Genomic DNA, 18,544 nt, shown 5'->3' with positions numbered 1-18,544 from the left:
TAGTTTGTGTTTTAGTGTGTTCTTACGCAACAGTCTATACAGAACATATCTTTCTGACTAGCATTTAACTTAATTCACTCATTCATTCATTTTGTACAAATGTACACTATTTTTCAAAAGTATGGGGTCAGTAAGAGTTTATTTATTGTTTGATTAATAAGAAATTAATACTTTTATTTAGCAAGAAGCATTAAACTGACCAAAAAAGAGAAAGTAAAGACATTTATAATGTTACAAAGGATTTTTAAAATTCTTTCTATTCATCCTATTCATCCAAGAATCCTCGGGGAAAAAACAAATGCATCACGTCTTCTGCAAAAATATTAAGCAATATCAACACTGATGATATTAAGAAATATTTCTTGAGCTGCAAATCGGTATATTAGAATGATTTCTGAAGGATCATGTGACACTGAAGACTGGAATGGATGCTGAAAATTCAGATTTGCCATCAACAGTAATAAATTAAAATATAATAAAATACAAAGCAGTAATTATAAATTGTAATAATATTTCGCAATATTACTATTTGTACTGTATTTTTATTGATAAATGCAGACTTGGTGAGCATAAAATTCATCCTTCAAAAGCGTTAAAAATTCTTACCGAGCCCAAAGTTTTGAACAACAGTTTAAGTTTAATATTAATATAATGTACTATTATGTTTATGTTGTGTAGGATGTGTACTGGGTCAATTAATTAAGCAGCTAGCAAAGCCCCTCAGTTTACTGTTCAGCTCATACAGCTCAAGCGGTGCAATCCCTGACATTATTGACTGATTCGATTATTTGAAAGTCAAAATCTTTCTAGATTTTCTCATATATAAAAAACGTTGTTAGTACAGTGTTGTTTTTTTCTCGTCATTTTCATCAGTGCTATTTGTGCAGCACACAAAGCACTCCCAGGTGCCATGTGGTTGCACTAGTTTCCAGAGAGACATTAATGGCAGAGAGCACCTGTGCATTTTGGTGATAGTGTTGACCCGTGGACTCTTGTGTTTACTTGTGATCTGCATCGCTGTGATATTACAAAGCAAATGGCATCACGCTGATGCCCACCTGCTTCAATTAAGTCCCTACTGCTAATCATTTCCCAGAGAGGTCCCTCAGCCTCTTCTCTTAAACTTGTTTCTTCCAGTAGCCTTGCAAACAAAACTAACTCTCTCGCCCTCTCTTCCAGCCTCACAGCAGCAGAGAACTTCCAAGAGTTTAGTGAATCGGTCCTCTTTCTTCTCTGCCACCCATACAGTACCAGAGGCCTTCTGGAAGCCTGGAGACTCCAAACTCTTTCTTCCCATTTCAGGCCTCTTTCTCTCTTCCTTGCTCTGCTGTCTCACTGCAATCCTCCATGGGCAGTTTGTCCATGCAAATGGCTCTTATCAACTCTCCTGTACTCAGCATTTCAATCCATCCACCCCCAGACAGTTCACTTCATTTCAACTAACTTTTTTTCTGTGTTTTCACGGTCAGTCAGCCAGAAAACCAATTATTCAGCCTCCCTTTATCACCTGAACGAAAGGGAGAGGGGTTAAGGCCTGCAGTGATACTATAGTCTCACTCCAGCAACCCTAGAGTCCTTTTTGGTAACGCAGCATCAGACCTCACCTCCTACAATGGTCCATTACCGTAGAATCGCTGTATCGCTTACTGTCTTCATCTTGTTGAAGAGCCAAAATAAATTATCATGGCATTTGCGTCTTTATCCCTCAAAAAGTGCAGCAAATTCGGGATACGTGAATGTGTGACCCAATTTCTCCAAGTAATCTGTCACCCTGCTGAAGGGGAGGAAAAATGGTTTGACTGTGAGAGACACAGCGACAAGACACAATTCACGAACAAATTTGGAGAAAACAGCTCAGCGAAAACGCCTGCCTCAGCTCCAAGATCACAGGAGGATTGATGGATTTATACACTCACAGGCAGAATAGTCAATTATTCTCACGGGTGAAATGGAAATTGGACGTTGTGACTTTCCCTCCCACATCTCCGACATGAAAGGAAATAGCCATCTTTTGCTTGTTGCTAGTTTGATAGTATAGTTTCTTTGGGGTTTTCAGAGTCTCGCCAGCTTGATTATGCCGGGCTTCCGCAACAGACGTGCGAGATTAGTTGGTTATTCCGCACTAAGTCGGAGCCTAACTCCAGGCAGCGGACCGGAGACGTCCATGTGCAAGGTGTTCCATTAATCATACAACACAAACTCCACTGAAGGGCAGTGCCAAGGAGGTGGATTGCGTCTGTTGGCCCCCTTTGGCCCGGCGGTTGGCGAACCCCATGGGGGAGACGAGTCTGTCACAAAGGGGGCATGTTGTGTCCTAGCTCAGCACTTAAACACACTTCTTGGTGCCCTTGAAAAATGCAAGCCAACTTTGTGACAGGAAAATTTTGGTTTAATAAATGGTGGGAAGAGTAAACATCAGAGCTTAGATTGATTATGCGCTTGAGGAGACTAAACCAGTGCTGTTGTTTCCACTGAAACAAACATCTTTGCTCTTTTGTCAGAGGCCATAACTTATCATTGGCTCGCGCAGATTATTTTCTTGACCCGAGGATGTGTGCCTGCTCGTGTGGGGTGGGGGAAGAACAGACAGACGGCGAAGCCGCCGCAGCATTGTGTGATTGGGGTCTTTCTCTCTCATTCTCTGAGGAAAGAGAGTGATTAATCTAAAGAGTGTCTGAGTCCTGGTGCGGCAACTGTAAATAACCTGAAACTCATCTTTATTCAGACCTCTCCACCTAGGTATTGACCCAAGCACTGCACAAAATCGAGCACTGCAGCACCGTCCCTTTATGGACATAACACAGTCCCCATATGAGCAGACCTGTCAATATTTTAGTAATGACATTATAATCTAAAATTGTGACCTCTCTTCCTGTGGGGCAAGTCAATTACGAGGGATTCATATCTGTTTGAACGGTATGCTTTTATGTTTAGAGCAATCTTTTTTTTTTTTCAAATCAACAAATCAAAGCGTTGCATCCTGAAAGTCTCACTACTTTCCTTTTCCCCAGCAAATCTTCAGTTACTTCAAAGCCTTCTTTTATAGAAGTGAAATGTCAAGCAGCTCAAATAGATGGGAGCCCTCTGCTGTTTGTCAAGAGTTACTGCTTTGTACTGTAGGTGCTTTGCCACCTACTACAGGTGCATCTCAATAAATTAGAATGTCGTGGGCATTGAATTTATTTAATACACACGTTTCACAATTTGAGTTGAATTACTGAAATAAATGAACTTTTCCACGACATTCTAATTTATTGAGATGCACCTGTAGTTTTCTCTTGCACGCAAGACAGCTACAGTTAGTCAGCTTCAGCTATACACTTCAGTGTCAGTTATCACTTTAAAAATGGATATGTGATTCAGCAAATGCAGGTCTTGGCCAAAGCATTGACTTTTAACATGCTACACCGAATAAACTGGCTTCCTGGTATTCAGCACCACCATAAAGTGAACAGCTCCCTGAGTCGTGTGCACTCTCTTTCGGCAGCCCTCCCCTCGTCCAGCGGACAGCTCCTTTACCACTGTGAGTGAATAGGCTCTTATTTATAGAGCACAGCTACTTTATGATGTCTTTTGAAACACTTGTCATCGTAGTCCAGCAAAGACCAGGCTCCGGCTTGCAGGTTTTGTCAATGGAATCACATTTTCTGGAGGGAGCGGATAGCTAAAAATTGATCCACCAACTTTTATGCTCAGGCAGCAAATTACACATAACAGCCACAAATCACAAAGCTATTTTGCTCCATTTATGAGCAGTTAATGCTATTTAGTAATGGGAGCGAATTTCAGCCAAGTGTGCAGAAAAAAAGTTGCAATTGTGTGTTTTATTTCTTGGCCTTTATTTGAGCCAGTGATCAGCTATTAAGCGGCCTGATGGTGCTATAAATAATGCATGGATTGTAACATATAGAAGTTGAAGTGCTCTCTCTTCATTCTGACACAGTGGCTTTTGAAACTGATTTTTATGCAGTCTGTCAAACTTGAAGGTCTCAACTTAATGTTACAATAATCTGTTTCTAAATTAGTATTCATAGTGCGTGCTAGCCAGCTCTGTCTGGGTTTCAGTTCAAATATTATTGTTGCACTTATTATGAATGGCAAAGGAAATCTACCGACTTCAAAACTTGTCACAAAGCAAGTGTTTAAAGTAACTATCATATTTAATCATCTCCGCAATTTACACCGTTCCCACCTTGTTTGCCCGTGCTGTTGTTTTGCATCTATTTCGGAAGTCCCCCGGAGCTTTGCGATATTTTCAAGTTAAAAGGTGTTTTATTATTAATGAAACTTTGGAAACTTCTCTTTGGAAAGTCTCTTCTCTTACGCACAAATCTAAAAATGAACCCTCTGATGCCAGAAGACCTATAAATATTTTGGTGAGGATATCAGGACAGCTGCAGTTGCCAAAACAAGCTTCCAGAACATCTTCTAAAGCACCCCACATCTGACTTTCAACCCCAACTTTGCTCAGTCAATCTCAGGCCGTGACATTGTGCGCAGATAACCCTGTGCCCATTCTGTTTGCTTGCTAATACATAATTCATGTTCAGAAAACACTGTGTTGGTGAGCTATGAATGGCTGCATGAGCTGTGTTTCAGAAATGAGCCCAGGTGGAAATCGAAAAGAATGGAAATTGGAGTTTTTTTGCATAAAAGAAGACATTTTGTGGTGGGTGAAGAAAGAGTTGATGGTGTACTGCATCTGTTTTGAGTAAGGCTGGCAATGTAGCCTTCACGTGACCAATTTTATTCCCATGTAGTTTACGTGGCTTCCATTAAGTGGGCTTATCAATATTTATACGTCTGGAGCTAAAAGAAGAGAGGACGGGGAGTCAAAGGTGAATCGAAACCCATCAAGTAGAATCCCATATGCCTTTACATGCATCTCTAATAGACAGCTTTGGTGCCTCAGTATGAATTAAGTAAATGGCATATCAAGTGGCAGACTGCTTGTATCTGTTGTGCAGTTTTAGACTGAAGGCTTGCTATTATTGACCTCTGTACTGTTCTTCTGGGATACATTGATATTCTGCTCCTCACATTTTGTCACACGCCTGATCCAATCTCTGTGTTTAATGAGCCATTGCTCTCGCTCTCTGGATTTGATCTAAGCGAACAGACAATGGCTATGTGTTGCTGTCTCCCATAATCCTTTGGGTTCCCTGGGTCACACCAAAATCAACAATGCCATTGAATGGTTAAAAAAGGTCATTGGAGTCAAACTGCACAAATTTGTCATTTGTTTTTTAGGTTGCAAGATGTGACGGAAAATGTCAAACCCTACCTGATAAAACAATCCTTTAAGATGTTGACTTTGCATTAGGCAGCATTGTTTGTCTACTCTCAGTGTGATCTTTGCTTTATCTTCAGGACTGCAAGCTCATGGAAGTCTCTTTGAGGTAGAACAGTCAGCACGTCACCTGAAGGTCATGGATAAATAAACAAGAGGATTTAATGTGGCGAGTACAAGTACAAATTGAACTCTGAACTACTTTGTTTTATCTTGCGAAGTGGAGACGGCCCATGACACAGTGCTATTAAGCAGACACAAATTATCCCAGTGGAGCAGGGAGCGTTTGATGGATATGGAGGGTAGTCTTTATACTTCTGTGCTCAATGAGCAGTGCAAAGTTATTTTTAATAAACTAATTTAAACAAAAATAAAACCAGCTTCAATACGTGAATCATTCAAAACCATTACTGATTCCTCAATGAACTCAAAACATTTTTGGGTTACAGTATGTCTGATTCAAAATGGACCTGGAACTGTTACTGTGATAAGTATACTTTAATATAAATGGTTATATGTCTGTTTAAGTGACATGATGAAACCATAAATCAACATTTGACCCTTTTCCACCCATACAGGTGAATTTTTTTTTTTTTTACAAAATGTTTTATTGATTGATTGATTGATTGATTGATTGGTTTATCTATTTATCCATTTTTTTATTTATCTATTTTTTATTTATCTATTCTTTTACAAAATAGGGTGAAATGTATATAGCACAAATACAGTGATCACTTTTAATATTTAAAACAGATTTAATACAGCTAGTACAAAAAAATGTAATTGACATAACTGAATCTACTAAATATACTAAATCTCCCTCATATTCATTTTTTGTCTGGAGCCGTTACATAATCATAGATTTTTAAGGGGGCTTACAGATTGATTGCAGATTTCTAGAGGACTGAGATGAAATTGAGGTCTAGAAATCTAATCAAAACTGTTATTATAACAAAAAACAAAGAAAACAAAAACAAAAACACCGTTATCAGTAAAATATAACCAAAAATGGTTTTATTTATTTTCTTTCATTCTTTATTTCCTTCCTTTTTTTCATTTTTTTTTATGGAAAACCGGTAGTTGCAGACTAAATGATTGGCAGTTGCTGGACAAGGGAGGAGCCAGTCTCAAAGATGAGTCCTCTGAATTATCATAAACTACCTCCGCCCACCCCACTGTGGATCTCTCTCTAGCTCGCTCGCTCACTCTCTCTCTCTCTCTCTCTTTCCTCTGTTAATTCAGTTCTGGACAGCGCCGGGTACTGATGCTGCTGCTCCTGTAGTCGCATCTATCCTGGGGGCCTCCTCCCACTCATCACAGCTCGAGATTTCGCATGTAGAGCCGCTCGGTCTCTGTCGCAGAAAAGTCTCCGCAGTACTGCATCGGAATAAGGGCTCAGTGCAAAAATCTTCTTCTGCTGTATTCGTGGCTGTGAGTGTGGCGCTTTTCTGCATCAGCGCAAAGGAAGTTCTGTTCAGTCGTGCGGTGGGTGATGCTCTGAGATGCGTCGTGTTTAGCGCACGGAACCCCGATTTATTCGCCTAGACGGGAGGATAGAAACCCCAACAGTGAATGAGGCGCATTTTAACTTTGTCTGATATTGATTCGGATTTGCTTGGGAGATCTTGAGCATCAGGATGTTTTGACGGGCGCTCTCCAAACGGGTTACTGAAGATTTCGCCTCCAAAAGAAGCGCATCCGAGGTAAAAAAAAAAAAAAAGCATCGGCTGACAGTTTGAAAGGAGGAAAAGCAGCCTCTTTGCACAGGATTTAAAACTACCGTCGCTTCGGCATCTTTCTGAACCTAACGAGGATAGATTTTAACAGAGGGAGAGATGAAAGTTTTTCCGGCAGTATTGTTTCTGATCACATTTTGGAGTCTGGAGTGGGAGCCTGTGCTTCCCGATTCAATTATTCACATTGGTAAGTTCAGATCTCGTCTCATTCAGACTCGTTTCCACGTTGACAAGATCTGTGCATTGTCGTGCAATTCGTTAAGATGTTGCATCTATCGAGTTTCGCGTTGAAGCGGATGCGTAGATGCCTTTAAATAAGGTTGCGACTGTAATATCGGGTTAGAGAGATGAAGATCTCCATCTGTCCTCATCAATGTGTCCATTATGTATACGATGGGTGAGAACAGGTGGTTTGACTGGAAGCGTTTCCTCGCAACGCCGCATTGTATGCGCGCCACGTTATGACATCCTTTAAAAAAAACACAAACTTGGATATGCAGAGATCAAGAGTGTTCGTAATACTCTTCGTAAAAGGGCTGAACGAACGCGCACGTGCGCGTGCATGCGTTAGCGATGGGTACGAGGATTGGCACTGCGCGCGGGATCGGGTCCAAGAGAGGTCTTAAATCAGAGCTGTAAATGAGAGGGTTCCTCCGAGGGGCCACTGTGTGGAGGTGGAGGCAGGGGTGCTGGGGATTTGGCAGGAGTCAATTTGGCGTGGGAGCATGCGCGTGTTTAATTTAATTAAGGCTTGATGCACTAAACAAATAAATATTGTAGCGCATGTGTTTCTGGCTAGGTGACGTGTGCATGCCTGAAAGTTGGTTAAATAAGTCACGCGTTATGCAGGCATGAATAAAACATCCACAAATGATCCATTTAGGCTACATACAAGAGTTGAAATGGCCAATGTCTGTAAAATTATGTGGCTAACATGATGAGTTTGGGTGTAGCGGTAGGTCGGAAAAAACAAAACAATATAATATATAAAATATATAGGCTATATAAACAAGGCAGTAGGCTATGTCGATTTACAGTAGCAACTGTTGAGTAAAAAGGTTGAATTGGCTTATAATTTGTGGAGTGTGGTTCGTTTATTTACAAAAGTTATTTTCTTTTTGTATTCTGTCATTGAGTTAATATCACGCCTTTGTTTTAGTGTTATTTGTGTTTGCATGAGAAGCACTATGCTCTGTTTGTTGATTGGTCACAGTTGATGGAGACGCCAGTTGCAATGATCTTTAAGTCATCACATGACCTTCCAGTGTACCACCTACCACTCGTAACAAACATTGTAAGAGTTTAAGTAGGTTGATATATTAAACTTATATCGTTTAATGATATATACTTTAATACAGTTAAGACATGTAATCCATTCACTAAAAAACATACTGTATGGTAATACGTGTAACTGTATTTTCATTTATCTAGTATTACTAGCCTATTGACGGCAAAGATCTGGCAAAGATCTTTTTTTTTTATTTAACATTTTCTATACCATGTAGTATGTATACTAACCATCTGATCGATGCACTTTGTAATAATTTCATGGGGAAAAAACGATCTAGTGCATTAGTCTTTTACTTAATCTAGTGCATATCTACCATAGCAAACAGGTGGATATTCAGGACATTCAGGATATTTTATCTTAATCCAGAATTGTCACATATGGTCCTCTACCTTTATGGGGCACAATAGATACAGAAGCAGATTAATATACGTTCATGCCTTCTCTTATACACCGTACAATGCTTTTGCGTGTTTCAGAGGGACTCTGCGTTGAGAATAGACCGTTGCCTGTCATTAGTAATGCCCTCCTAATCTTTTCTCTGCAATAGCTTGATGAAAACGTGACGTCATTTGAATGCGAAAACGGCATCGTTTCTTTTCGGAGAGACGACTGATGAAGGCATTTTATCACACTCGCTTTACTTGATTGCAGAGGAGCCTTCTAATGATGTGCACACCAAGAGAAGTATCTCATGCGCTGCATCGAAATGCTGCAGCTCCTTTAGGAGCCCATTGAGAAAGTCAGTGATTTATGTGGGTGGAAAGCCCAGAGTGTCCAGCAGTATGCGGGTGCACCTCCAAATGCGCCCTTTAGTACCGACCAAGAAGTGTCAGGAGACGGCATAGGTCAGCTTTGAAGTTGGGTCCAACCTAGAGATTGATTATTAGGTAATTATCCCAACATTAGCACAGACGTTTGGTTTGCTTTGGCCAGTAGTCCTTGAGGAATTTTGATCAAGGTTCCTATCTCGCCACCTAGTGGCTGCGATTCTCTCCCCCAAACTTGTACTGCCTGGGGTATTCAAACCTTTTCAGGTTAAAGTGCCTTGGTAGATCGAGAGAACCATTATTACATATATTCTTTAAATGATATTTGTAAATAAATTGTGTAATATGACAATTATTGTTTAATCTAATATTTTTTGTGAAGTAAATGTATAATACATTTAAAAAAATGTAATCATATATTTATTTACTTCACAAAAACTATTTTGAGATCAAACAATAATTGGCAGACCTCCTGCCGCACCAACTGTGGACCCCCTGGTGTAGACCCCTGCTCTTTGCACATTCTTTTTGAAGGATATTTGCATTCTTCATCTTGTGTTTCAGCCATATAGTGATGCCTTCAAAGATATGCCATTTAATATAAATTTTTTTTCCTCAGATGCACATTTTCAGACGTCTAATTGGTTGGGAGCTCATGATATAAATCTTGTACTACCTGTTTCTTTCGAATGAAGTCTACTCACCACCGTCTATGTTCACAATAGATGTAGAGTGTGTACTAGATTTTGTCTGCGACAGTTTTAATGGTGTGGATCGCCCTCATTCTCAGGAAGATTTGACATATTGAGAGCACGTCTGGGGCTCTTAGGGGATATCACAACACTCTTCACTGACAGTATGTGTTTTCGGTCTGGCTGAAGCTTCTTTGTAATGTAGGTTGCGTGTATGACATTTATTGTGCAACTGAAGAGAATAGATGGAGAGGGGGGCGGGGGAACAATATCAAAGCTGGTAAGGGAATCAAATCATTATCCCTTTCCTCTGCACAGTTATGGTTAGTTACATGTTAAACTCTAAAGCCAGAGGAAATTGTAGAATATAATCCTGAGCGTTGCATTGTAGGTGGGACAGATGGGTAGTGCCATTTCGTTGGTCTATTTCTGGACCAAACTGCCGTGGCCCCCATCCCAAGAACATGGTAATAATGAGATATGCTAGCCTGCAGACTATCCTTCATAGTGATGCTTAAGCACTCTCTCTCTGTCCTTCTTTGTAGTCCTACAATATAAAATAGAGGTAATGAGGAGCGATACTTGTAAAGGTCTTGTAATTACAAGCCGTGCATTGAAATGTGTTTGTTTTGATTGGATGGCTGCATTGTGCCTGCTCAGGTGTTGTAACAGAATGAAAAGTTGAAATGCTAGATATAGAAGGCTTCTGAAGATGATTAGGTGATTAGTTTTAGGCTGGGGTTATTATTGTGGCATTAGCAGAGTAAATCCTTATGTTTCAGTGGAAATGTTCTCAATTAAATGGCACGTTGTGCAACATTCTGAGTTTCGGTTGTAGTTAGAAGCATAATTTCTGTAATTGGTAAGATGCCTGATATTGTACATAAGTACAAGAACAAAATTGCACCTTTCATTCTCAGTGGTCTCAAGAAGTTTCATGTAAGGGCATGGGTAATTAAGCTGACATGGCCCTACTTTCGTTTCTTTCGGCTGATGAAAGGAGTAATTGTATTGATAGCACAGTGAAGGTGTAACAAAATAAAGGTTGTCCTCTAGGGGTGCCGCTGGCAACATTTGCATTTCTTACTCTGGATTTTGTCCCAGACCCATCAGGGAACTCTTGATCTTTTATGCTTCTAAATCACTAATCTGTGGTTTATTGAAACCCTGCAAAGATCATTTGGATTTTTGGATGAATTGCGGGGAATGATATTGGCACTTTTTCAGTTTCCCTTTCATAGTTTTTTAACTTTTAATTGTCTGTTATCTCATAATGTCATGTGTAGCATGGACAATATTCACAATCTAAGTCAAAAAGACAAAATAAATAAATAAATAAATAAAAATAGCATTTACTATCAAAAGTGCTTTAGTGTGAATAATCTTGTCATGCTCTAAGAACCATCTGCATAATATTCTCATTCTTTAAAATATCTATCTATCTATCTATCTATCTATCTATCTGTCTATCTGTCTGTCTGTCTGTCTGTCTGTCTGTCTGTCTGTGTCTATCTAGAGGTCTGTAATTTTTATTTATTTTTTAAATGTTTTTGGACAATGTTTCTTTTTCTCACTGAAGCTTAATTTATTTGATCAAAAATACAGTTAAAACAGCAATCAGAAATCAAGCAAAATTCAGAAATCATTCTAATATGCTAATTTAGTGCAAAAAACTGCACTTATTTGAAATAGAAATCTTTTGTAGCATTATAAAAGTTTTTACTGTCACTTTTGATCAATTTAATTTAGGCTAATCTTGCTGAATAAAAGCATTAATTCTTAAAAGCAAAAATCTTACTTCAATTGCCACTTGCCGCTTGGTTTATTCATGTTTTTTAAACCTAGAGTCTTTAAACCCCCAAATATAATGATATTAAACTTTGAGGATGTGTAATGAATTTTGTTTACAGTTGGTTTTTTGCTTATCAGTTCTCATAAGATTAGGAAAAGTAACCTGATCTTCAGTGTATTTTTAAGATTAGAGCATTGAGCTTTCTCAAGCCCCAAACAGAACATGAGGGCTAATGGGGAGTTATTATTATGTTAGCAGAACACATGAGGAGAAAGTTTGCTTGAATGCGTCTGTCTTTGTGCGCTCTCGTTTGTTTCAATCTTCCACATTACTTTGAAGTTTCGAGAGTATCTACCCGCTGTCATGAAATTTTGAGAACGTGAGGGACGTGTTTTTCCTCTTTTGTCTAATTGAATTCATGACACCAAGACGTTGAGTGATTTCCTGTGTGTTTAGCACAGAGGCTCCCAGTCGATTGCAATGCGGCGCTACGCTGAACACGTCAATCAAGACTTGCTGCGGGCGTTATGGTTTGTTACGGTGTTGCAATTACAATACATGCGCTTGAAAAGAGTGTTTCGCCTCACTAACCGCTACTCGATCGTCCATAATATCCTCATGCAAATGCGAGGCTTGTATTGTAATAATGTCAGCTGAACACAAAAACAACACAAAAGTATGGGTGGCTCCCGACTAACAAATGCTGTTATTCGAAGAAAGACGTTTCATCTGTTGTAAGATTTATAAAACTCCTCGAATCTGTGCAGATGAAGTGAGATGTCAGTCTTCCTGTAAACAAGCATACTGTAATACTGTATAGCCACCTTTCAAGCACCGCTCTAAAGGGAGCGAGTCCCCTTTGAGAACTTGCGTCTCTGATCATTGCTCACTCTTGCACAGGGAGCCTTGGGCCTCCTCCTTTGATTGTGAGATTTATAATTGTGAGGTTTCAAGTCTCAATTGTGAGGTATGTAGTCACAATTATGAGAAATATAGTCGCAATTGTGAGATTTACAGATGTAATTATGAGGTATAAAGTCACAATTATGAGAAATGGTGAGAATTGTGAGATATTAAAATGTAATTAAGCAAGAATGTCTCAGCTGTGAGTTGCAAGAAATACATTTGCAGTGACCTTTATTTCATTTCTTTGAATTGGAAACATGCTTCCATCGTGTTCTATCACATGGTAGATATAAATATGTTTGTACGTTAAATAAAACAAGTTTTGAATTATGCTGCAATACTTATGCAAATGCCTTCTTCAATTACTCTGTTCTAAGCATAAGTCTTGTAAATCTTAAAAAGTTAATCTTTAAATCCTCTTTGGAAAAAGCCTGCTCTAAATCGTGTGGATATTGTTGTTTAGTCTCATTAATTCCTCTGATTTTTCCTGACCCTGATTTTTGTTCTCCGTAAAAGTCAATTCCCTACTTATGCCACTGTAGACGCTTGCCTCGTTATTTTTGAGACCTCTGCTTAGGTCAGTAAAGGTAACAAAATGACAGCACACACGCATAGTGCCATTTTAACGATTGGAAACAATAGCAGCTCCGAGGTAACTGTGTATAGAGTTGGCCGAATAAGACGGAGAGATGCAATTTAATTATGAGGATGTGATTGTGTCTTTCCGGTATTAAATCAGGTGTGTTTATTCGAAGCAAACAGGAAATGAAAAATGGGGATGTAGAGCAACAACAACAACAGAGAATGGAGTTGTTTAAAAGTGTAGTCGTTTTCTGCAGCGATTTCCTGTGTGTTTCTATAGTACCAAAGGCAGCGAAACCACTGTACATTCATGCTGAGAAAATGGAAGTCAGTGGGACGTTACTTCTAGACACTGCTGCTGGATAATAGGGCTTTGTTCCAATAGGCAAGACTGCATCAGCTTCAAGGCTCGGATCCCAGCCAGGGAAGTGCAAGGCTAAAACACTGATCTCAGGCTCTTGCTAAAGATTCTGCATTTTTGCTGCTTTGTAATGTTGCTCTTGGGACAACCTCCATTTCGATTTAATGCACCATGAAAAGAGGATAAACCCTTCCCTTTAGGGTAGGAGAGAGGAGGAAAAGTCGGTTGTGTTGTTTACTTTGAGGCGACCGTGTGGCAACATGATTCATGAGACTCAAACTCGGTCCCAAACTGCATCTGCTTTAATGTACTTATTGACAACTTTAAGCTTCCTGTAACTTCAACCTCAAACAGGGTTCCTCATCATCTGCTGGATAATAGGGTGTATTGGAGGGACGGCTGTTTGTGAGTGCTTAACACTGGATACGATTTAAGACTGTGCTCAAACGCTGACAACAACCAATCAGATTCCATTTTGCTTTTTGCCAGAATTGGACTGTATTTGATGACTGCATTACCGATGCAGGAGTGATGAATGATTTGGTGATTTGCTCCAAAAGAAGTGTTTTAAGAATGCAGAAGCATCCAAAATGAGATGTGCTTCTTTTTTTTCCCTTTCAGCTTCTACACAGTAAAAGCATTTCTCCACACATGATTTTAAAATAACACCATACTTATGGTTGCACATTTTATTTGATGATTATAGTGTGAGGCAAGAATGAAGCTTTACTTCAGTGTTGAATCAGATGACTTATGAAAGGTAGTACAAACAAAACGCATTTCATGTTAAGCTCGCAAAAACAATAACCAGCGCGACCCACTTAGTCATGCATTGTAGAATAGCCTACTGTGATAATGCTATGTGAGTGTTCACACTGTACACTACTGTTTAACAATTACTGATTACTAATTAAAAATATATGGTCAACTTTTTAGATATTACAATTTAAAATAACTGTTTCTATTTTAATATATTCTCAAATGTACATGTAATTTATTCCTGTGAAGATAAATCTGAATTTGTAGCAGCCTTAAAAAAAAGTTGATGAAGAAAGATTATTTGAAAAAGATGTCAAACTGATCCCAAACTTTTAAACAGTATTGTATATTTAATTGTGTTTTTTGGGTCAGTGTACCAAACTCACACCATAATTTAAGCCAATCTTGCTGGTTTTGATTAAAAATGTGGTAAAAGCAGTAAGATATTACATTTGAAATTATATTTATTTTATATATTTTTACAAAAATATTTTAATATATTTTAAAATGTAATTTATTCCTGGGATGATAAATCTGAATTTTCATTACTCCAGTCTTCAGTGTCACACGATCCTTTAGAATTCATTCTAATATGCTGATTTGGTGATCAATAAATATGTATTATTATGAATGTTGAAAACAATTGTGCTGCTTCATAATATGGTGGTATTTTTAGGATTCTAATGGATAGAAAATAATAAAAAAAAAAATTAAAAAAAAATAAAATTGAATAGAAAGTTCAAAATAACGTGAACTCGCGTCATTATTTAAGTGAATCTTGCTGTTTTAGCCAATTTATAGAATTTACACTTTCTGGGAACTCAACCTACAGGTTGCTTAATTATAGTTAGCTCTGCATATTGAACTAATAAAAAAATGCCCGCTTTACCTTTAAACAGGCCCTTGCTCTTTTGTAACTTCCTCTATATTTCTGTCAGCAACTGTAAAGTGCAATTATCTTTCTGGATCTTTACCTTTAGCAGCTTTCTCACACGTTGACTCTCAGCTCTGTGCTTGAGCTCATCTGACTTTCTTTGCTGCTCTTGGTTTGATTACTTCATAAGCCTTAGCCATTTCCAAATGACCCCCTCAGTAGTCTGGGAGATCTCCGCTTTAACCTCTGCTCCCACCCCAGTTTCACAGCTTCAAACAGCCCCTTTGACCTACTCCATCATCCCCTTCTCATCCTCCTGGAGCATTGAGCGTCACTCTCATTTGCACTGTTTAATGCCGTGTGACCACCCAGTCAGGCCATCAGCGCTTTGGCTGGCTAGTTTTGATCTCAAGTTGATTTCCCATTGGTTTCCTTCATAACTCAGTGCATGTTGCTTCATCTCTATGTGCTTCTTTAAGTCCTGTGACCTTTGATATGTGAAAATTCAGTGTCCTTAGACGTTGTCCTGACACTTGGCTGGCAACCTACAAACAGTTGTGTTGTGGCTAAGCGCTGCTGTGTTTATGTAATTCACACATGCAAAGCGTTGCTTGTGAAGTGCTTGGATGACGTGGCATTGGCAATGCCATATGGGCAATGAAGCGTAATGACCTAAATACATTTGCAATATTAATTTGTGTCCATATTGAATATTTTAGCTACTCAGACATTTCACAACACCACACTTTTTCACCCAAGCTAAAAATGTCTCCAAGTAATTGTGCTGGTAAAAAGGAAAAATACTGCGTCCCTACAGAGTTCAGGTCTATAAACCTTTTTTTTCCCCATCGTGTTATAGTCTGATAATTGGCTTGTGCCACCAAACTGGTGCTATTATAAGGGCAATTTGAGAGCTGGGGTGGACCAATTGAAGAGGAAGTGTTAGGAGAGAGGGGCCTAAAATGGGCAAACGGGGACTGAATGACGCATTGCATGTCTCTTAGAGCGAAATTAGCTGTTTTGTGGATTGTTTGATCTGCTTACAGCGGCCTGTCAGTCTGTCACACAGCCAGTCCACTGTGCAATTTGCCACCATGTTGAGCCACCATCTACTCAGCTCTCATTTAGAGAGCTTCCCCATTCTGCTCACATTCATGTCATCTAACGGAAATTGCTTTTCTTGTTATCGGATATCGCTCTTCACATGAAGCTCGGCATAGACGCTCATGCTTAAAGAAATAAGCATTTAGAGAAAATCCAGTGTGTTTATTATAACGGGCTTTGAGATTACACTGGGGATATTATTAGAACTGGATGTTACAATTATAGCGGCCAGAGGCAAAAAATTGAGCGTTTTGTGTTATCATTGTAAGCGTATATGATTTTGGGCTTCATTGGAGATTATAGCATTCTTTCATGAATCTCCATCACTCATATTATGAATACGCATACAAATGATTATGTAAAAGCTGTTCATGAAACATTTTCAAAGCTATTCTCTTGCTAGGACTCATGCTGTTTATACCTTGGGGTCAAGGTTTTGCTGGTTAGCATGGCATCATTAGCTCCCGCTTCTGTAACTATACCATCTGGTTCGAAAAATCTTTCTCCATTTACAGTCATTCAAAGGCAACAGTGTATTCTGATAGAAGTAACGTACATATATATATATATATCATTAATGTTTCCTTATAGTGTAGTAGATGTTTTATTTTATTTTGGCAGAGCGGTTATATAGACATTTTTACATCACAGATAGTCATTAATGAAGGTTTTGGGACTGTAATCATTGTCCTACAGCTCTAGTAATTAGTTACATGATATTTATTGCTCAGGTGATTGGTAGTTCTGTTGCCCCATGATTAAAGATGGCAAATTCTTCAGAAGGCATCTTTCTGAGAGGTCCTGCACCATCCAAGCAAGTGTCACTTTGAATAAAAGGGGATGCTAACGGATAGCGTTCTCCAGATTTTGTCGATCTCCTTGTTTTATATCAGCAATAATATACATTTTGAAAACAGAAATCTTAAATATTGGCTCTAACAACTGTTGCACGTCGATGGCCTGCAGGAGGATGTGGGCGTAATGTAATTTCCATATGGAATCGCAAGGGGAAAACAACAGATTGGAGACTGTCGCTGTTAGCGGTTGTTGCCCTTTCCAAAGCGTTGGCATTTTCGTCGGTCAGTTTGTCCCTTGTTTCCTCTGGTCAGTTCAAATTGTGATAGTTGTGTTTTTCTGTCCAGCTGGGAGGACTCTGATGTGGTCTGATGTCCCTTGAGAGAGTCTGATCACAGGCCTTAAAATTGCTTTAGAGGAATCAAATAAAGCTGCTTCTTCATAGCAAAATGCACCATCTGCTTCGCCTTTATTGGGTATTCAAGGTTGCAGTCTCACCTCTTCCCACGATGACTCGTTGAGTCACTAGCTAATTGGAATTTGAATACAAGTTAATTTGCATTGATTGCTGAATGCAGAGTTTTTGTCTTGAGACTTTCAGTAGGGAAACCCATTGGCTGATGCAAAGCCTCGAAATACACTTTTTATTCTCCGTCTGGATCGTAGAAGTTCCCCAACTCTTTGCCTTGCTCTCTGGCCACCCATCTTTCCACTGATAATTGGATCCTGGAAAAAGATCAGTGAGAAACTACTTTACATAGCTTCAAAATCAGAATTGTCTGAGTGAATTAAACATTAATAACTCCAAAATGACTTTAATATGGGGATCTTTCTAGAAGTGTGAGAGTAGAATTTTACCTAATCTGGCTTTCATTTCATATCTAATGACATTTCAATGCATCTGTTCATCTAACCGACAACTGAGCTAAAATGACATATGCTAAGTTTAGATCTGTGGACACTGTAGTTTAATAGTTCAAACATTTTGATAGATCTTAACTGTTTTTATATCCGTCTTTTAATCAGACAGGAAAAACATCAACTAGTTCATGCTGTGTAGAGGGTAAAAGCACAGGATGCTAATAAGATTAGAAGCTAGCTTTGTCAAGACTGTAGCAGTTGCATGGTTAATGCCTCGTAATCCCTTAGTAGTGGAAATGGAAACTTGGAATTGTCTAGTAGTTCTAAGATCAAAAGATTGAGTCGTTCCAATTCTGCGCTATCCAAATTCTGCTAAATGAATACTGTAGCTGAAATAATATCAAGACACTTGCAGTAGAGCTACTTATTAGCAAATCAAAATAAGCTACAGTGTTGGCGTGTAGGTAATAAAAATTAGCAGCATTACTACCTTAAAAACATTTTCATTAGCGAGACAGTAGCTCAGCTTTTCCAATAACAAGCTACCTTATTTAAGAAGCAGCAAAGTAGCAAGACAACATGGTATATTGCTACTGTATGTCTCATTGAGTGTACTGAGGCAAACATCCTCTCTCTCATACAGCATGTCAAGTTTGAAAGTGTGTTTTGCAAACCAGGCTAATTGGAAAAAAAATGTGAAGCACAAAAAATCACTTCTTGTTTGTTCTTGATGC

At 38.9% G+C, this 18,544-nt stretch overlaps 1 protein-coding gene across 1 annotated transcript in view; it reads left to right on the top strand.

The window, feature by feature from the left end:
- Positions 1 to 6,547: 6,547 nt before the first annotated feature.
- The window catches only part of grid2 (glutamate receptor, ionotropic, delta 2), a 415,852-nt gene continuing 403,855 nt past the window's right edge, over positions 6,548 to 18,544 (top strand). Inside the window, exon 1 of the mRNA XM_016461892.1 lies at positions 6,548 to 7,213. Coding sequence (XP_016317378.1) covers positions 7,126 to 7,213 — 88 coding nt within the window. The 5' untranslated portion in view covers positions 6,548 to 7,125. The remainder of the gene's footprint in view (positions 7,214 to 18,544) is intronic.

Source organism: Sinocyclocheilus anshuiensis, unplaced genomic scaffold (genome assembly GCF_001515605.1).
Source record: "Sinocyclocheilus anshuiensis isolate Anshui unplaced genomic scaffold, SAMN03320099.WGS_v1.1 scaffold80, whole genome shotgun sequence".
NCBI lineage: Eukaryota > Metazoa > Chordata > Actinopteri > Cypriniformes > Cyprinidae > Sinocyclocheilus > Sinocyclocheilus anshuiensis.
The sequence above is the reverse complement of the archived record's forward strand: the minus strand, read 5'-3'. Positions and strand labels throughout refer to the sequence as shown.